The 21,323-nt window shown below is 38.3% G+C and overlaps 2 protein-coding genes across 2 annotated transcripts in view; one reads left to right on the top strand and one right to left on the bottom strand.

Moving 5' to 3' along the window:
* Positions 1-3,688: 3,688 nt before the first annotated feature.
* Positions 3,689-5,856, bottom strand: sigmar1 (sigma non-opioid intracellular receptor 1). Its single transcript, XM_039778805.1, has 5 exons — positions 5,577-5,856; positions 5,396-5,447; positions 4,934-5,082; positions 4,468-4,560; positions 3,689-4,359 (listed from the first exon to the last, which is right to left on the bottom strand). Exons 1-5 carry the CDS (start codon positions 5,719-5,721, stop codon positions 4,130-4,132), a joined length of 669 nt encoding a protein of 222 aa, XP_039634739.1. The 5' UTR covers positions 5,722-5,856; the 3' UTR covers positions 3,689-4,129.
* Positions 5,857-6,163: 307 nt separating this feature from the next.
* The window catches only part of galt (galactose-1-phosphate uridylyltransferase), a 31,787-nt gene continuing 16,627 nt past the window's right edge, over positions 6,164-21,323 (top strand). Inside the window, exons 1-7 of the mRNA XM_039780518.1 lie at positions 6,164-6,353; positions 7,789-7,958; positions 8,782-8,857; positions 9,204-9,252; positions 11,588-11,717; positions 13,257-13,313; positions 18,405-18,527. Coding sequence (XP_039636452.1) covers positions 6,317-6,353; positions 7,789-7,958; positions 8,782-8,857; positions 9,204-9,252; positions 11,588-11,717; positions 13,257-13,313; positions 18,405-18,527 — 642 coding nt within the window. The 5' untranslated portion in view covers positions 6,164-6,316. The remainder of the gene's footprint in view (positions 6,354-7,788; positions 7,959-8,781; positions 8,858-9,203; positions 9,253-11,587; positions 11,718-13,256; positions 13,314-18,404; positions 18,528-21,323) is intronic.

Raw genomic sequence — 21,323 nt, 5'->3', positions numbered from 1 at the left:
GCAAATCACATGCATGATGTTACAGAACGCTAACATTAAGGGATACTTTGCTTTGTTGTTGCGATATTTCAACTTCAGCCTGATTGTCAGATGTTGTTCCTACTTATAGACTGTATAGTCTATAATAAAAATATTTCTATCAAAAAAAAAAACACATTTTATTTAAAGGGACAGGGATACATAAGACATTTAAAAGCAGCAAAAAAATATAAATATAAAAAATAAAACAAAAGAAACAACAGAAAGAGGCAGAGCAATTGACATCAAGTGGAATAGGCAGTTTTAAACAGATTTGTTTTGAGTTGCAATTTGAAATGGGGGAATGAATCAAAAAAATATTTCAAAAAAATATCAAGTGATGTGATACTGAATATGTCCACTAGAGAGCAGGGAAGAGCTTTGCTGTGAGCAAATTAAAGCTATGTAATAATGAAGGCCCAGGAGTCATCTCCCTTTATCTGACGATTCATTGTGTGTGTGTGTGTGTGCACCCCTAAAGGACATTTATTTGCAAAGCCACAACGTAGGATGGGAGGATATCATTAGCCTGGAAGACATCGAGTGATTAGTCAAAGAGGCCTTCATCTATCCCATAGGGTTCGGCCGCAGCATGGTATTTCAGCACTGGCCGCCCAGTTCGATTCTGAATACATCTCATTTATAGGGCTTAAAGAGAAGGAGGGCAGCGGGGTCAGGCTAGTCTGTTATGCTGACATTAAATCTATATCTGGGATAATATGGTAACACACACACAGATGGATAGAGAGGAAGGGTGGATATATAGTATATAGCATAAACACACACACACACACACACACACACACACACACTGCATATGTGCTATGGCAGGTAGAACATGTACACAAGCATGCACATTCACTCACTCTCACCTCTGTGCACACACACAAGCCAACACCCACACACATGAAATACACACGCTTCTATCATTATCACCTGGACCTCTCTCATGGATATGATGACAACAAATCAGGTTGTCTGCATCGTCTTGACATTTACAGACGGAGATGAGGACTGATGTGTCTATCCTCTGTTCTGCTGGCCCGTTTTATTGAATGACACCGTGTGATCACGCAGCATTCCTCCACCTACCCACAATCCCTAACCTCATCTCTATTTTTATTAACTCTGGCCGTATATAAGGTCAGTTTTGTGATTTTACTCAGCTTTTGTTTACCACCCAAACCCAAATGTTTATTTTTGTTGTTTTGCAGGATAACAGCACCTGTGATAGATTACTCCGGAAAGGTGAACTTTTTCTTGAGATTGATCTTTGACGTGTATGTATTAATAAGTAATAAACCAGGCTTGTATCATTTTTAATTCAAAAACATTTATTTCTTCTGGCACTGTCAGTTTTAATTTTTACCTTACGGTAAATTGCACATCCGCTCATCAACATTTAAGGTACAGGCATAGTGTTTTTTTTTTGTTTTGCCATACAGCCATGAGATCACACTAGTACTGATGCTGCTTTATACAAACCAAATAACTTCAGTTTGGGTAGTTATACAGTATAATTTCACTCCCACAGAAACACCATATGTGCCTTGATGGCCATAGGCATCGGTCTGAAAATAAGGCTGTTTCATCTAAAAAAAAAAAAAAAAAAAAAGGGAACGGACTTGGAGGTGGTGGATTCAGCAGCAGTGATTTGCCCGTACAGTACAATTCCCCGTGAAATAAACAAATATTTCTGCCATTTCTTCTCAGCATTACATTGCAACGTGGGATTGTAAAGGACGAGGCCTGTGGATACCGTTTTGTTTTTGCCCTGTTGGGCTAGTGCAAAGTTCTCGACAATGAACGGAGGCTGAGTACAATGTAGACAAGTAGTCTCACTCGGTCAGACTCGGCGCACAATATTATTCAAGTTTATCTCAACAATTACATTTTCAAAATGATTGTGCCATGTCTATTAAGCTTGTAGAACTCTATAACATTTCAGGTACCGTTTTTGAATTAAGTTATGTGTTCAATCCATCCCATAAAATTAATGAATTCAAATGTGTAGAGGTTCAGTTTAACACTGCAGAAGTCTTAACAGCAGTGTTTTCCCCCTAATCTAAGCCAAACAGAAATAGCACAAACATTTTAAAAGGGCAAATTTCTCCAAATAAGTATATATTGGTGTTTAACAGCAACAAACACTGTGCAGAATATGTTGTGTACATTTTCTTCTTTACAGTTTGAAAACAAAAAAATAAAACATACGGCTACAACTGTGTTTGGATTTAACGGATAACCATACCAAAGTTCTGAGAGAAGAAAGGATTGAACCCTTACTCAATAAGGGTAAAAAGGTTGGGGAAAAATGTGAACATTGCAATCTGTTGCTGAAAAGTAGCTCTAAAGTAGTCAGCACACACCATGACAGAGTATCTATAATCATTAAAACACTGCTGTCTCGGAGCTGGTATGAACCTGACTTACTGAGCCAAAAAAATTTAACGTTGCACACTAATCATACAGGAAGTTTTCTCCACCATTCCACCTCAGGTTTTCAACATTTTCCAAAAAAATATAGTATAGTATAAACAGATCAATTGTGAATGAGGAAACGGAGCCAAATTTCAAGGGAGGCTTGATCTTTGGAGCAAACATGCTTCTTGACTTCTTGATGTTGGTTTCTGTGATTGGTTTAAGAATTTAGAGCTTCATAAAGACCCTCATTTACTGAGAATCTGCATGCATATAAATATGAAATGGGTATTTACTAAGAAAATAGTTTACTTTGGCTTGGCATTATATATTTTTTTGTTTTACAAACCAAATTAAGCATTGCATATCGTTTTAAAAGTGATTCCTTGGTCCCCAAATTTGCTGTCAACAATTTTATTTTTATTTTTTTTAAATCACAGCTTTAGCATTTTCTAAATCAGCATTTATCATTTTTAAAAGTGATTGGTTGCAAAAGACTTATTACTCAAACGTCTGGTTACAAATATCTTATTATTCCCAGAATAAAAAGGTTTAAGGGGCTCCATTCTTTAAAAAGGAACAAGCCGACTTATTGGGACTTTAGCTTATTCACAGTAACCCCCAGAGTTAGACAAGTCAATACATACCCTTCTCATCTCCTTGTGTGTTGTAACTCTGTCTGACACCCCCAGCGCTAGCTAATCCTATAGCACAGATCCTGGAGGTAACCGGTTCCAACTAGCCTACTGCTCCGAATAAGTGACAAAATAACGCCAACATGTAGGTGTACAAATAACAAGGTCACTATGCTTTTACTATCTAGTAATTGTTGACTCTATTACTCCAACTCTGAGCGAACTCCAGGCAAACTCTCTGCTCCTCACCACAGAGCTTCAGGTGCTGCGAGCAAATCACTCCATCCAAGTAGCAGTGCTTTGTCTTTCTGAGAATATAGTTCCTAGTTTGTATATGGTTAGAAGACAGCTGTGTCTCATGTGATCTTGTTATTTGTACACCCTGTGACTATAAAAAAACAGGATGTAAACAGGAAGATGTTGCCGTTATTTCGTCACTTATTCGGAGCAGTAGGCTAGTTGGAACCGGTTACCTACAGGATCTGCGCTAGGCTTAGCTAGCTGGGAGGCGAATCAGGCTTACAATACAAACGGAAGAGAGGAGAAGGAGTATGTATCGTCTAACCCTCTGGGGTTACTATGAATAGCTAAGCTAAGTCCCAATCAGTGGTGTCTTTAAGCCAGAAAAAAAAAAAAAAAAAAAATGACAACCTCACTGACTATGTAGGCAGTTTGAGCTCTCAGTAATGCTTATTGTGTAAAGTAAGATGCTGAGTATCACTGTGGGACTCGTTGAGTGGAACAGCCTTTATGCAAGGCAGTGGTAAATGTTGCACTGTTGTCATCGTTGATGCAAGTTAAATGTCACAGGGGAAAGGGACTCAACCACTTTATTTTGGATAGCCTTAACGAGGGGGCAAGAACTTGAATGTAGTACTGTACTGATGCAAATTTAGATTGTCTTCAATTCCCGGTAAACATATTTATACTTGAATAATCAAGCAACAGATTTTTCCTCATGCTAGATGTTCGTGGTGAGGGGTAAAGTGGTGTAATGACAAGGCGAACCTTTGATGTTACCGTCCCTGTGCGGGTGTCCAAGCTTCGACAGTGCCTCAGAAAACTCCGGCCTCTGTAAGTAGTGTACCAGCCTCAAGCAGCAGACCCTTGACATAGACACGGGCGGTGTAGAACATTGTGAGGAAGTCCTGGGTGCTGAACAGGGTGTCTGCCATAGCAAATCCCAGCGTGGAGGGGATGAAACCTCGGCCATACTCCACCATCCACGTCCCGGTGCTCCACTGGACTGAAGTGGCCTCGCCTACACTGTGTACGATGGTGTCACCTGTGAAACAGTTTGAAGTTCAGGAAGACATTGGTATAATTTAGTATAAAGAGAAAACCATTCATATCAAAACATATTATTGCAGATAAAAATGTGTTATGGTATTACCAGGGTAGTACATTTCACTCTTGGTTGTCCCCTCCTTCCACTGTCTGAAGGTGCCGGATATGATGGTGTCAGAAATCTCAGCCCAGTAACGACCTGACGGAAGAAGAGAGCATACATGGAGTCAAACTTCCAACGTTTCTCATACTAACTGATCACACAGTCCTAAGAAAAGAGCAACAATTCAGTGTACACCACAAGTACCAAAGCATTTATTTTTTTTGAAAGAGTACTGCATTTTAAGTTTTTTTTTTTTTTTTTAAACAAAACATCACTTCTTGTCCTTCTCAATATAATTAAAAAGTTTTCATAGAATTAATGATTATTTTCTTTCAAAAACACTTTAATTCAGCAATTCCATTAAACATTAAAAAATAAAAAAAATATAGTATCACTGTTGCTCGGATGAAACTGCTCCTTTCCCATTGCCCGACAAACAGTCAGACTTTCAATACTCTTCATTCCTTACCCGAGTGTCCTCCTGTGTCCACTGCAGTACCAAACAGCAGCACGTACTCTGTGAGCGAGGCGTGGAGGAGACACATGGAGCCCATCCAACCTCCGGCGTTCACAAACACCCACTGCAGGTCCTCGTCTGGCAGGATGTGGCCAGGATACCTAGTTCATTTACAATTCAACACAATTTAAAACTATCATCTTGTGACTTCAATAGCATGTATTCACATCAGAATGTAGCCAAAGTAGGTAACTTAACTTTGCTGAATTAATACAGGCTCAGCTCTGCAACCCACAATGGCTTTAAAACACATTCAACATAACAGAGTCTAATGTTGAAATAATTTACGTCCATTGACTGAATATGGGTCAACCACGATGTTGGTATCTGCTTCAAGAAATTGAAGGTGATGACTTTTGTATAGTTGCAACATGTAGTTTCTGAATATATTAATGATGCAAAACAATTGTTTACTTCTTTCTGAGCTCCACCACCACTTTGGAGAAGGCCTGTTCATGGTCCTGTCCTGAGAATAGATACATTTACAGTACACACAGATGTAAGGCAGGGGAGAGAACTACTTACATTCATGTATTGAATAAACTGAAAGCATGGCTTGACTCGATGCAGCTAAAAAACTCATTACCAAACTCACCTGCGTACTGTTTGGCCAATTTGGCGACGTCTTCTTTGTTGAAAACGTACTGCTTGGTGGCCATCCAGTACCGCAGCAGCAGCACGGCCAAGACGGTGACTATGGCGAACAGGAAGAGTTTTAAAATCGTTCTGACTACAGACATGGTTAAAACAAAACGACACAGACAGAGACAGAGCAGCAGGTTCGACTACACGTGTACACAGAGGCCGACAGGTTGATACAAACACGCCATCGAGGGAAGAGTCCTATGGAAGAGTCCAACTGACAGCTTCTTCCTGGTCAGGTGGGGGGCGGGCAGTGACTTCTCAGCCAATCAGAGGACGAGTCTGTCGCTTAGGCGACGGCAACTTTAGGGTTGCCAGCATACTGTCAAACCCCCTTTAGATAATTGTTTAATATTTTACATACTTATACAAAAAGGAGTTATACACAAAGATACATTTTTAGACATTGTATTAAAGGCAGACTTTTCATTTCTACGTTGTTATTATTTGGTAATTTTCGCCCTTATTCTTTGGCATTTTAGAGGTTTGTCATCACACGTTGATTTGTCCCAAAGAGCACGTTTCTTTGCATGTCAAAAAACAGGAAGTAGGCAGAGGAATTTTATGGACTGGTAGCTAGCATTGACATATATATAAGGCAGCTAGCTGTCAACTAAAGTTCAGGAGGAGTTAGCTAACGGTTCAAGGATTTAGCACCGGAGAGGTGACAGTTCTGAAACAGCACCACCCGACATGAGTGGCAAAAAAGAAGTCCGTTTTGATCCAAAAGGTAGGGAGCTTTGTGAACCCACGATAGGTAAATGCCAGTTCCATTCATCCAGGATATCGGTAGATAAACTGTCTTGTTTACTTTACGCATAGACATAAAACAAGACTTTACGTCCGTGCAGACGTGTTATTCCAAGCTCCATTTAAAATCCGCTAGTTTTACCTTCCCTTGCTAAACGCCAAATCCTCACAAACAGACTTTGTTTTTTTTACAAGTAGGACACACTATTCAATTTGCATAGCTTCATTGCACTACAGACCACTTGTATCGATATTGTCAGCGTTTCTCGTTCTCTTTAACACATCACTGCTTCAATCAAACAATGTGAACCACTTATTATTACAACTGATTTATCTAACCAAAGTTAATAGTATGAAAGTGAATGTACTGGTAGGTCCAACTAAATCATAAAATGTCTTAGGTTATATTCTACCTAGAAACACTATCCCCGATACTACACAGAACCATTCAATTAACATATTTATCATTGGACTCCGGTCATATTGAATTACCACATACAGGAGAACGTATAGGTTTGCTGAAATCAATACATGTTGGTGTTAAACCACTTGGTCTAGTCAGGCCTGTCTTCCTGCATTGACAGAGTGCTTACTGCTGTACACACAGCCAGCTGTGTGTAGTCTCGTGACTTGAGTTCCTCCTGCCAGCTGACAATCATCCCTACAAACCACAGCTTAGAGCTGGGCAATATATCGATATTATATCAATATTGTGATATGAGACTAGATATCGTCTTAGATTTTGGATATCGTAATATCGTAAATGGCCTAAGTGTTGTCTTTTCCTGGTTTTAAAGGCTGCATATAAAGTGAAGTCATTTTCTGTGTTACCAGACTGATCTAGCTGTTCTGTTATTTTTTTACCCAGACATTACTGAAGATTACATATCTTAAATGTCATTGTGAAGATATTTTGTTAAAGCACCAATTGTCAACCCTATAATATCGCCACAATATCGACATCAAGGTATTAGGACAAGAATATCGCGATATCTGATTTTCTCCATATCGCCCAGCCCTACCACAGCTATACTGTACCTTAATCATCTGTGCCTTAATGCTTTTGGATGTGTTTCATTATTTGACGTGTTGGTTATGTGTAGCCTAGTAACTAAATTAGAACATGAAATTTGTTTTGACATTTTACTGACTAAATTAATTATTCTTACGAAACAGGAAGACATAATTGATGATACAAAAGTTATTAGTTTCAGCCATGTATCAGCAATTTCCTCTACAGATTAAGCAAATAAAATGGACTTCCAGTGACTAGTTGATCAGGTTGACTTCTGTGCACATGCACATGATTAGGCTACATTCCACTGTCACTTTTTGGCTTTCGAGAGAACCAGCGTTATCTGTAAATATGTGTTTGTAATTATATTGCTTTGCATTATGACTCCCAAACCCCTCAGAGCACCAGCATCTGCGTTATAACCCTTTGCGGGACACCTGGGTCCTGGTGTCGGCCCATCGCATGAAGAGACCCTGGGCAGGTCAGGTAGAAAAACCTCCTGAGGAACACACACCCAGATATGACCCCCGCAACCCACTCTGTCCCGGAAACACGCGTGCAAATGGAGAGGTAAGAACAGGTAGATACATTCCTTCAATATATAGGCCCACAGCAAATTACAGCTTATTTGCTCATGGTTTGGGTAACATGTTTCTCAGCCTTTCATCTGAGAAGATGGCGAAAAACAGTGTAAAGTTGTTCGGTCTGATACCATAACTACTGAGGTGGTTTTATCCCGGAGTGACCTGGCTGACGCGCTGATGTTAACATGCTGTGTAGCGTTCAAGAATCGTCTGACTATGTTGCATTGCAGAATAACAGTATGTTTATTTGGTTAACCGTGCAGCATGAATTGTCCATTATTTCACATTTTAAGCGATAAATCCATAAACAATTAGACAACTTTAGAACAAAGGCTTTGATACCAATGCACTCCAGCATCACAGCATTCGGTGTCACAGCGTTAGCGGTCAAAAACCATTTGCCCTTTCCAGGCCAAACACCTGCCGGCAACAATTTGGAGCTTACCTTTATAACCTTGCCCCAGGTAATACCACAGCGATACCCAATGTAAAACACCCCAAATCTGAACACTTGAAACAACATGTTTGGCTCCTACAAACAGTAAACACTATCTCCAGGCTTCAAACTGTTCTTGAGAAACCTGTATAGATGATGCCACAGATGTTTCTTCTCTGCAGTCAAGGGGGGTACTCTGCAGTTAATCATCATTATTGAATGTGTAATAAACCATTACATTAAAGGCATAATTTATCCATAACATATCTGGACACCTGCAGCTACCAAACAACCTATGCCCATTATAAATGGTATTCGCTTTGGGCAGCACAATATATTTTGTGTATTTTGATATCTCTGTGTTACTCTCCAGGTAAATTCAGACTATGACAGCACTTTTCTTTTTGAAAATGATTTCCCTGCTCTTCAGCCTGATGCTCCTGATCCTGGTGAGAAAATTCTGTAACAAGTCATTGTTTTGCATGATAGAAAATATTTAAGCAACTGGTTGCAATAACAGCACAGATTTGTTCAGCTGCTTGCAATTTTTAAATGTTTTAACATGTTTTACTTTCACATAATTATTTTGCTGTTTAATAAATTGCAAAGTATAGACATATATAATGTTTGCTATGGGACATCTTAGACACAAATCAATTTTTGAGATAACTTCATGCCACAATTAACTGTTCTATCAGGGCTAATAGGTACAGGTGGATCAATACAATACACTGTCTAAGATTACATTTCAAATGAATTGTTGAAACAACTTACATTTGCTGTTGTGTTCCTCAGATTCAGATCAACATCCATTGTTTCAGTGTAAAGCAGCCAGGGGCGTCTGGTAAGAAAAAAGCCTCATGTCACACATTGTAGAAATAATCATTGTCTGCCATCATACTGTGTGAAGCTTTTAGCATTTGTGTAAAGTATGTATAAATGCTGTTATTCTACTTTGGAATGATACCCTATGTGTTATTTAATGAAACATGCCAAAGAACTGAATATGGAATGTAACTCTAAACTAAACCTGCAACAGTATATCAAATAGCAACATTTATGTTTTATATTGTACCCGGACGTTTAACGATAAACAACAAAAAAATACAATGTTGCAATGAGATGAAGATTAAACATATTCATAATCTTAATTCAAATGTAGTTAGAATTTAGTCAACGATGCATCTTAATCAGTGTTCCTTTTTAAAAAATGATGATACATTCAAATGTATGACTAATTAAATCTGAACTGATGAGTGCAATCAAAGCAGTCATGCTGAGGCAACTTCCATTCGCTGTTGTGATCAGCATCAACATAATCAGCTATTAGGAGAAGGTACTTAATCAACATGCTGCATGCCACTTGTTTCCAGGACATTTTGAACTATGCAAAACCCCACATCCACACGTCCATACAGTATATTAACATGTGTGCAATCCTCTCTGGCACCACCAGATGGGCATGTTTTCTCACCACTGAATGTTATGATGGCATGGATTTCAGTCCAGTGATATTTACCTCAGGCCCTGTGTGTTGGCACTCTGGGGATAAGGGCTTATTCCTGGGAATATGTTTTATTCAGTTAGCTTTTTGATCTATCTGTTGGATTTATTCCCTGTCAAAGCTAATCCTTTGTTAGTGCTCACAATTACGACATCCACAGAAAGCTATGTTGTACATACCTTTTCTAATAAAATGTTCCTTCTCTTGACGCTTGGCCTCACATGGCTCTGTCTGTGCCGTAGATCCCGAAGTAAAGCTTATTGCACATATACAAGCCATTAACATTTAATATCATATCAAAGATATGTGCTCATCAGTCTGCAGATTACATTTTTTGTATCTTTACCCTAGAGATCTCTTTCAAGGAAATGTTTCTGGAAATCAACAACTGTGTGTACTGCTCAGAACAGTTAAAACACTGTCACAATTGTTGTTATTGTGATACCAAATTACAAAGTTTTTAGTTTCTACAAACTTATTTTCAAAATTAGACAATGACCTTATTCAACCCACACTGTTAAAATGAATTAAACAGGCTCACAAAACCATAGAAAAAGGCAATTTTGAAGAATGCTGTTTGTACCGATAAATTAAAATCAAATAAATCCAATTCCAGTGTCTCACACACACACACACACACACACACACACACACACACACACACACACACACACACACACACACACACACACACACACACACACACACACACACACACACACACACACACACACACACACCTAGCTCCTATGATACTCATGCTCACGTTTGGTTTTGAACACCATTCAGCACAATATGTTTAGATATCTCGTGTAAAGCTCTGACCAGAAAAACCAGATGCTTTAGCTTTGAATCTGACCCCTGTTCCGTGTTCTCAAATCAACCAGTCAATCCCAGTCATGCCTGTCTCTCATCAGCTTTCCAATTAATAATGTGAAAAGCATCAGATATAATTTTTCTGCCCACTACATCTCCCTTTGTGATTCTAAAGTACTATCTCATGATAAGTACCTCTCATAACATAAGGAAAGGCAATGACATCATTGAATTATTTATCTTTAGTTGTGGCTGGCATTTTGTGGCTGGCAAATTGGAAAATGCATTTCAAAGGAGCACAATGACTTTTAGCCCATAAATGTAATCTGTGTTAATACTGAAGTTTGGTCACATTTGGTTGTAATTGTATTTCAGAGCAAAATAAACTGCATATTGCAGACTTGCTATTTTCTAAGTGCAACCATTATTCAATTGATCGGAACAGCACCAGCAACAACAGCTTCAACAGAATATCCAAGTAAAAAAGATGTCAAAGATGTGTAGCTGTTTTTCACAAGTGGCCTCTGGGAAGTGCAGAGCAGTAGTTTCACAGTATTCAGGACTGCGCGCCAGATAGAAAATCAATTTTACAGAATATCACTTTTACTTTTTTTAATCAGGCCAGACCAAAATAGAGTAGATCAAGCACTCTTTTTTAAAATGTATTTCATAGAAGACCAAGGCAAGACAGCAGCAGCACATATATCACTTATTAACCACAAATAGAACAACAACAACACACATCATAATAAATAATAAACACACAAAGAAGAAATAGCCAGACAGGCGGTTATTACCTCCCCACTATCTAACATCCATCCTGCTGTCCTCTCTGTCTCTTTCTTCATCTCTTTTTCAGTAAGGTCATGTGTTTCCATCCCTGGTCTGACGTCACCCTTTCGCTCATGAAAAAACAAGAGGTTGTCAAGGTGATTGACAAGTGGGCAGAGCTTGTCGAAGAACTAGGCACCACGTACCTCTGGGTTCAAGTATGGGATACACGCGCACACACGCCCATTAACATTCACACACTGTTATTCTCGCATCGCCAGACCTTCCTCCACAGCACTGCGGAGGAGGGTCTGGCTTGTCCACACAGCATTCCAGGATGGGAGAAAAACAACTAAAAAGTAATTCTTCCTATATCAAATGCTGAGAATATGACAAGAAATAAAGATGCTGTGTTTTTGTTGATAGATAAGAGGTCATCAGAAGCTGATCTTTACTGGTTATGATAAATGATTAGGTATACAGATGGATTCATAGTCTAACTGAATCCGGAAAAATCACAGCTTTTTTTTTCTTTTTTTGTTCAGTGTGTTGAATAACACCACATACTACAGCATGACTCCCATAAGCCATTACTGTGGAAAAGACACAAGCTAGAGTCATATAATCATGAACAAATCACTGCATTATAGTTGAATTGAAAGCTGAATTGATTCATTTTACTCTAAATATCCATCTGGTTCCTCCATAGCTCAGCTTCTAACTTCCGTAGCACAGCAAGTGATTGGTGATTTCAGCTAAAATGCTCTTTAGGACTTCTCTCCAATGTTTTTTTGTTTACACAGTCTTAATTACCTACACCAGGGAGATTATATCATTAGTTTGTTGGTTTATTTGTTTGTTAGCAGGATTTGTGGAAGGGTGTTGCATGGGCCAAGGAAGAAACCATTTCATTTTGGACCGGCTCCGTATCACGGGTCTGATACACAAATTCTTTTTTTCAATTTTAACTTTGCGAGATAAGGCATTTTGTGCTGCATTCATGTGGTGTTGGAATAATCGGAATAACCTCACCTGAACAGTATACGCAAATACTGGAAACGGATATCAACGTGTTGATAAACGCAGTGAGCACTAACATACAATATATGCATCCATTGGTCTTAGTGGAGGTCTGCACTCTCCTAGTGCCATTCTAGTTTTTATTTCATTGAAACCTTTTTGTAGGATAATTAGACTGGATGTTTTTGTGTCCATTTCAATTTTCTCTAATGGCCAGTCATGTATAGGATGATCAATTAATTAGATTTTTTCACCCTGAAACCTGACCTCCCAATATATTTCATTTCTCTAGTCTGCACAAAAATACAACTAGTGCATTGTACAGTATAGACATTCTCAGATTATATTTACAGACCAATCCAAAATGGAAAGAAAGAACCTTGGGATCCCTAAAAGTTCATAGCTGCAGGTGAATTGAAACAGTATTAACTACCAAATATCAGCACCAAGGACAGCACCATTCTCCCAGTCTCTCCTGTTTCAGTCGTCTGAATCAGCGAGGATTTGCTTTTTTCAAGAGTCTGGAGAGAGAATTGTCCACTTTGACCTTTGACTCATGGAGGAAACCAGAATTCCCTTTATCCCATAGCTGACATCCAATATAGGGCTCTTCTCTTCTTCTATATTTTTGATGAATTTTGCCTTAGTTTTGTCGCACTACACTACTCAGTACGAGCAAAAAGGTTGAAAAAAGGTTAAACTCTGGATTAACTCTTCCTCTTGTTTTCTGTTTTTAGATCTTTGAGAATAAAGGAGCTATGATGGGCTGTTCAAATCCACATCCTCACTGTCAGGTAGGAAATGCACACATGCGTAAACACACAAGGTATTCATTCATTTGACTTGCACATATGCAAACATGTGAAAACATTGATTGAATAGATAAAATGTCCTCGAAGTGAGAATATGAAGTTCAGGAATACATGCATACATTAACACACATACACCCGCCACATCTTTCTTTGAAGGTGCAGCATTAACTAGAAATAACAAATGCTTTTATCACATTGGCACAATGTGATGTGTGTCATTGGTTCAATTTGCACCTCACTGGCTTTTCAGATTCAATTTGACAATGAAGTTGAATGTGTTAAAAAGTGAGTCCCACTTAAAAGTTTTAAACCAGACAAGTCTCAACATAGAAGCTGTTAATTGACTCTTCATTCAGAAATCACCAATGACTGTGTGCCGTTGTCACATTTTTGTAAGTGTGTGTCTGTAATTTCTTTCTTTTCTGATTTCTTTTCTATATTACTGTTTGGGCATTTTTTTTGTCTTTTCATGGTTGCCTATTCCATGAGGGGGGGAGGGAGAGGGAGAGGGAGAGAGAGAGGGAGAGAGAGAGAGAGGGAGGGAGAGAGAGAGAGAGAGAGAGAGGGAGAGAGAGAGGGAGAGAGAGAGGGAGAGAGAGAGAGAGAGAGAGAGAGAGAGAGAGATTTCCTGTCACTTCATAGAGTGATGTTGAGAACGAGCACAATTAGGAGGGAGAAGGACAGAGTGACAGAAACAGAAGAGTGGTTAGTGTAGATAGTGTTGAATTTCAAACAGCAATGTTCTTGTCAATGTGATCAAATAATATGCCAGCCTGATTGATTTTCAGCCTGAGAGTAATATACAAGTTGCTGGAAGTCCGTGTATTTGGCTGTAGTGCTGAGAAAGTCTGTTTTATGGCTTCATTCACTCTCACAATAAGGAACTTGTCTTCACCCTGCCTAATGTGAGATGGCTTGCTGATTGGTCGGGAGAAGCTGCTCTTTGTGGAACCATTAAGTTCAACTGAATTGGTGGAAATGATAAACTACGATGAGAATATTACACACATTTAAATGTAGATAAAGACAGAAAAATATGGTAAGTAGAGGAAAATCAGCTGTCAGGTGTAGTGAGAATTACATTCACACAGACAAATTCTGAGGATAGTTTTCATTTAGTATTTATTTCCAAAACATAAAAAAAAAACAAAAAAAAAAACAAATAGGTTGACATTTTTGGAAAAGTAAGACAGAATAAAAAAAAGATAGAAAACCGTCTACCAACACCTCTAAAGCTCACTAATTAACAGGTTATACCCCAATCCCCAAAATGTTACACTATTGCTTTAAGAAGTTTGTTAATTATTCACTGCTGTGTGTGTGTGTGTGTGTGTGTGTATATTATATTATATATATATATATATATATATATATATATATATATATATATATATATATATATATATATATATATATATATATATATATATATATATATATATATATATATAAGTAGACAAAGCTATTTTCAACAGAAAAACAAGTTACCAGTCCTGATTGTATTGATGCATTCATGGTCTCTGGTTGATCAATGACATTTCAAATCCTCCGGCTTTTGGAGTTAAATAATTATTTGACTCCGTACAGAAACAAAGGCCTATGTACTTAAATCTGTGCGGTGATGTTTTTTGAGGCTGTTATCTACAAGTAACAGCAGAGGGCAGTATGTGACCTCAGAATAACATGTTTTAACACACTGTATCATTAGGTACTTCAGAAAGTTGCTTTGATAAAAAAAAGTAATACACTTACTGTAAAGAGAGAAGCTTTCTGATTAAGATGGTTTAAATCCCCTTTAATATGTGTGTTCATTTGACTATTACAGTAAATTATGTTTGTTTTTTATGTGGTCCACTATTAAAGAATTTCAGAAACAAACTCAAACTTGGATTGTTGGCTTTGATGCAGCTTTTTAAAAAGTTCTAGAAATTTAGTTTCTTCCTGCAGTCCAGATTTCCCTTTCAAAGTCCAAGAAAATAGTATAGTGTACACTACAGCCAGACAACCCCTCCAGGCCAGAACACAAGAAGCATACTGTAGATCTAAAACTTAATTAATAATGAACAGAAAATGTTAATCATGTTCTGCAGGCAGCGATGCTTCTGACTACTTTGGTCTCACCGGGACAGAGCTGTATGTATTTTCATGTAAGTGGAGTAAGGAAAAACAGATGCCCTTGGAATAATAACATTATTTTTTCACATACACAGTATTCCTTCTGTGGAGTACTCAGGTTGTGTTTGAAAACATTTAACTCTCAGGAGCAGACAGTTATTGAGTTCATATTTACTCCCTAAGAATTTATATCACTCTTGAAGAGCAACACTTGCAAGCCAAAGTTAAAAGAGCCAGTGGTGTCATAATAGCTCTTAAGAGTTATTCCTGCTATGTTCTTTCTAATTTCTGTCTTGTGGAAGTATGCACTTTACTTTTCTCTTCTGTATTTACTTTACTTTTCTCTACTGTTCGCTGAGAAAATCAACAGTCTGCTGCTGGATAGACGATAGATCTGTGAATACAAAATCACAGGTGTACAAATAGAGCCACAGCTACAGATGCTGGAAGGCGTGCAAATATATTATGCACCTAAACTATTTTACATGCCTGGAGGCATGCCGATGAACAGTTTACACATATAGTTCATACATTTACCATGCCTTCTCTTTCTGTATTTCTAGGATTATGTTCATAAACATGATGCAGCCTTTAGCCACTATTCATTACCATTAACATCACACTAAGCTGGTTTCTGCTCCCACTGCAGTAATTGTGTACAGAATCTTACCAAGGGCAAAAATGCCAACAGATATTAATAATTCCCAGGTTTTATAATATATTATTTATTTATTTATTGCATTTGCTTTATTATAATGTAAGTATTATTTATCAATCTAAACCCAGAATGATACAGCTATTTGACATGTCCTCTAAAGGCAAGGCCAGCAGGACACAAATTATAAATATGATGGAGCTCTTTGATCCCTTTTTACATTTCCCCTCATGAAGTTAATGCAGCTTTCCCCCCCTGTTGTAAAGGAGAAAAAAAACACAGTAGGAGTCAATGACAGTGGGGTTCCTGCATTGCATTCTGGGTGAAAAAGTAGAGGAGTATTTAATCAGGAAAGAATTTGCCATGCAGCCTGAAGCAGTGCTCTTTAAAGCAGCAGAGAATGCCTCTGATTATTACTCTGTTCATGCGATGGAATATTATAATTGGAAAACCACACTCCTGGTGACACAAATGTTACTTTCAGTAAAACTCTACTTTAATAGGCCTTAAAGCTCTCAAAAAACCCTGAAAGCAGTTTATATTAATGCATAGCCTGCAAAGTATGCACAAATAATGAAAAGAAACCAAACTAGAAGCCAAACGAAAGACCACTGTCCATTATAAACACACACAAACTGCTTTGCTCCTCAGTGCAGCAATAACTAATCAATATTCTGGTGAAGGTCTCACACATCAGAGCATGAATATGTTATGCAAACTGTATTACAATTTAGTTATGCATACCTACATAAACTTGTGTACATTAGTTTGGATGCTAATTATAACCCTTATGTAATTACCTCCTATTCAAAACCCTAGCAACTGTTATCTCAGGTATTCATTTATTTTGCAGCAATGAGTCAGTAGTTACATGTTAGAGTCATGTGGCTCTCCTTCCCTGCTTTTACAGCCATTAAAATGCCATAAAGTGCAAACCAATAAACCAAATGTCTGTTGTCATGTTCACTGTGATCCATAAAGAGCCTTCTGGAATGCAGTAGAAGTACATTGCAAAGCTTATGAAGGCATTTTCTCCAAAGCATGATTGAAAATGAACTGTAGTGCTGTAACGCTGAAAGAATGTTTTCCACAAATGAAGTGACAGACAAGCATCTCATCTGTTTTAGAGCATGAAACTATTCTCGATTGTTTCCTTTTTAAAATCACAATTAATACTATAGCCTCTCATTTCGAGTGAATACTATAGGCCACAGAATGCCAGTTGGTGGCTGATGAGAGAAAAAGTGTTTGTCTCAGTTTGATATCAAAACAGCTACTTTAAACTTGTAAATCTCTTTTATTTTATTTTTTTAGAGATGTAATGTAACACAATCAGAGCAATGTTTGCCCAAAGACACAGTAACAGACTCACTGACCAAATTAGCTTCCTGAAATTTAGAGTATGTTAACAGTTGTTGTGTTGGTAGAGTCAAATGATAATTTTTGGTGTTTGGGGTGAGGATTGGGGTTGATCCACTCTTGAAGCAGCTGTTTTTTTTTTTTTTTTTTTTTTTGGATGTGCAACAAATAAGTGACAGGTACCATAAGATTTTTTCTTCTTCCTGTTCTTTTTTTTTTTCATTCATGCATGTTATGAATGAATGAATGAATGAATAAATATATATATTTATAAATGTTTCATACCAATTGCTGCAGCTGTCATTCAGTTTGACTTTAACATTAAGCATGGAAGTATTTATAGTGTTTGTAGCATAACATATTTTGACATTAGCTTTTTTCTAACTGAGCCCAACCTACTATCTTAGACCAGTGACACAAGCACGGACCAAAATAAAAAATAAAATCTCATGTGAAATAACACAGGACCCTAATGCTTTCAGTAAGAAGCTGATTGAGAAAAAAGGTTTTCCTGTTCCTGTGCATGGAACCATGCTGTTCACTGTGATGAAGTACCTATCTCAATTACGTTTTAGCGTCTGCAAGTTGATTTTTACACTGTATTGAAATAAATGAAAGGCAGTGGCTGCAGAGGGAAACCCATTTATCAATCTAAAAAGCCTGAATGGAAAAAATGAAAGTGAGTTTTAAAACAGAAATCTCTGCACCTGTGAACCATTCACTGAGTGAATAGTATTGATGAATAGCCCTATTAAATCACGGATCTAATGAGGTCATTTGGAATCAGGGGTAGAAGGATTGGGCAGATTGCTTGTTACCACTTTCATTTTTTAAACAAAAAAAATAGTACACCCACATACATACATACATAACTCTAAGGTTTTCTATATTTCTGTTATGTCTCATCATCCTCCATCTTCGTCCCGCTTCCTGTAACACTGTAGGTGTGGGCCAGCAACTTCCTGCCTAATGAGCCTGCTCTGTCTGACCGCTGTCAGAGAGCCTACTATCAGAAACATGGAGAACCGCTGCTGCTGCAATACGCCAAACAAGAGGCTGAGAAAAAGGTACAGCTGTACACAAAAGAAATAAAAGCTAAATTTTACTGTCGGAAACTTGTAATGTACTGGCTTTCTGGTCTATACTAGTTCCACTTGAGCTTAGATATGCTGCAAATCTGGCATCCCAGGTTATAGAGGCCAGACACAGTGAATCAACCAATAATACATTGCTTAAAAGGCATGTTTGATTAAATGAAGTGCTTATTGTGAATTTCCCAATTGATTAGCTCACTAAAATTTAGATTTGATGACCATGAGCAATAAGCATTGTAAATGGTGATGGGGAGCACAGAGTCATTTTAGCTGACTGTGTGATAATGCTTTATAATTAACATCAGAGGGATGCTTTAAAAAAGGCTTTCTAAATTTCTGCAAAACAGTGACATCATATTGTTTTCACCATGACTACCCTCATTGCCTCTCCCTTCATCCATCTACTTCCACCTTTTCCTATCATCGTTCTCTCTCTCTCTCTTTCTCGTCATCTTTCACTTTTTCCCCCCATACTGCCTGTCGTTCAGTAAGTGAAGCGTGTCATTGGACAGCAGATATGCTCATTAGCATAATGCTGCCATCTTTAACCTGCATGGAGAATAGGAAAACAGACTGTGTGTGTGTGTGTGTGTGTGTGTGTGTGTGTGTGTGTGTGTGTGTGTGTGTGTGTGTGTGTGTGTGTGTGTGTGTGTGTGTGTGTGTGTGTGTGCGCGCGCGTGTGCGTGCGCGTGTTCTAACAGAGCCCTGAGGGCATTAAACAGGTTGGCAAATGTCTAATTAGTCAGCAGACATTTGGTGGATTCCGTAATTATCTCTACAAGAGAATTAAACTTGACAGAATTATGACTTTTTTTGCTTCACTACCTGGTGCTTTAGAAAAAGATGGCTTACTTATGCTACTTTATTATTTAATACACCTAATATCATGTTTTATTCACAGCTAAAAACCTTTCTTGAAACTGGGTTCACTTGTGTCTATCAAGTGATATGCCAATCAAATGCACTGCCAGTTTATCTTGTCCTAATGAGATTAACTTGCAGCACTTTTTTACTTGACCTTTGAGGCTACCACCTCTAAATTGTCCTTTGAGTTCAATTAGTAATAAACAAATTGTATGCTTTTAAAGCCTAGCACACAAACTAGCAGAAGTTTACCTCCATTTTCTCATTGTTTATTTCATCCAGATTATTAGTCTTTGTTCATATCGCCTACTAGGAAATATAAAGTCTCAACAGAATACATTTAAAAAAATCTTAATTTTACCACATTACTTTTTAAGCTTTTAAAGAGACCAGAAAATACAAACTTTATCTTTTTTTATTTTTCATTTGAAATGTTTTTCTTAAAGGAATGGATATATGTTTTTGGTAATATGGTTCTTAGCCTATCTGCCGAGAGTTTGATGAGAAGATCAATACCACTCTTACGTCTGTACCATCAGTGCGTAGCCAGCAGCCGCCAACTAAACTTAGCAACTTATGATATCTTCTTTGTACAAAAACAAAAACACCTCTTGAACTTCATTATACGCAAGTATACTGTATATGCAACTATCGAGTTTAGCATTCACGCTAGACAATATAACCAAGACAGAATGATTATTTTAAAAGGTCCCATGGCATGAAAATTTCACTTTGAGGTTTTTTCACATTAATATGAGTTCCCCCAGCCTGCCTATGGTCCCCAATTGGCTTGAAATGGTGATAGGTGTAAACCGAGCCCTGGGTATCCTGCTCTGCCTTTGAGAAAATGAAAGCTCAGATGAGCTGTTCTGGAATCTTGCTTGTTATGAGGTCATAATAAGCAAGGTTACCTCCCCTTTCTCTGCTTTGCCCGTCCAGAGAATTTGGCCCACCCATGAGAGAGAGACATCATGGCTTTCAAACGAGAAAAGTGGCAGTTGGTCAAGGCCACACCCCCACCCTCCACCTTGCCCCTCCCACTCTCCTCCTCAATAGCTACAGACACAGAAATGGCACATCCTGAGGACAGCTCATTGTGGGACTGGCTCTAGTGGCTGTAGTTCTGCACCAAAGCTGAATTTCGGGAAAGAGACTTCAGATACAGTATTAGGGGACCACTAAGGTCTATATAAAAGCATCCAAAGAGCACCCTGTCATGGGACCTTTTAATAGCTACAGACACAGAAATGGCATGTTCTGAGGAAAGCTCATTGTGGGACTGGCTCTAGTGGCTTTAATTCTGCACCAAGGCTGAATTTCGGGAAAGAGACTTCAGATACAGTATTAGGGGACCGCTAAGGTCTATATAAAAGCATCCAAAGAGCACCATGTCATGGGACCTTTAACACCAAAAGAACGTCTCAACAAAGTTAGACCTGCAACTCCTTTAATAGCCAATACTATTTGTTGATTAGCCACACACACAAAGCACAAGTCCACTTGGGACTTGACTATGTCAAGAGGAGGGACTTTCTACTCTTTTTCTACGCTCAAATTAAAGCTGATTCTTTTGATTGACTCAAAGAAAAGTATCTCATTCCTCTCCAAGAATAGTTGGAGAGGGAGAATGGGCTTGAGAATGAGCCAATGGAGTTGAGCACAAAGTAAGATGGAGGCCGGGAAGCAAGGCGATGAACAGAGAATAAGAGGGAACAAAAGAATGACACAAAGGAGTGGAAGGAGACGAGTAAGTACAGGAACAGAGACACAAAGTCACACAGATAGATGTAGGTAAGAAGGAAAAGTCAGACAGCCACTGATTCATTCAGGGAATGAGCTGATATACCTGGTCTACTGTGTGTGTGTGTGTGTGTGTGTGTGTGTGTGTGTGTGTGTGTGTGTGTG

The sequence above is a fragment of the Perca fluviatilis genome, chromosome 17 (genome assembly GCF_010015445.1).
Source record: "Perca fluviatilis chromosome 17, GENO_Pfluv_1.0, whole genome shotgun sequence".
NCBI lineage: Eukaryota > Metazoa > Chordata > Actinopteri > Perciformes > Percidae > Perca > Perca fluviatilis.
Note: the sequence above shows the minus strand (reverse complement) of the source record. Positions and strands in the feature narration are given on the sequence as shown.

Bases quoted from the DNA above. Each gene is read 5' to 3' on its own strand.
- sigmar1 (XM_039778805.1), bottom strand. From the start codon at position 5,721: ATGTCTGTAGTCAGAACGATTTTAAAACTCTTCCTGTTCGCCATAGTC. The intron at 5,448-5,576 runs GTGAGTTTGGTA...ATCTATTCTCAG, and splicing joins ATTGGCCAAACAGTACGCAG to GACAGGACCATGAACAGGCC. The intron at 4,360-4,467 runs GTAATACCATAA...ACTGTTTCACAG, and splicing joins GAGTGAAATGTACTACCCTG to GTGACACCATCGTACACAGT.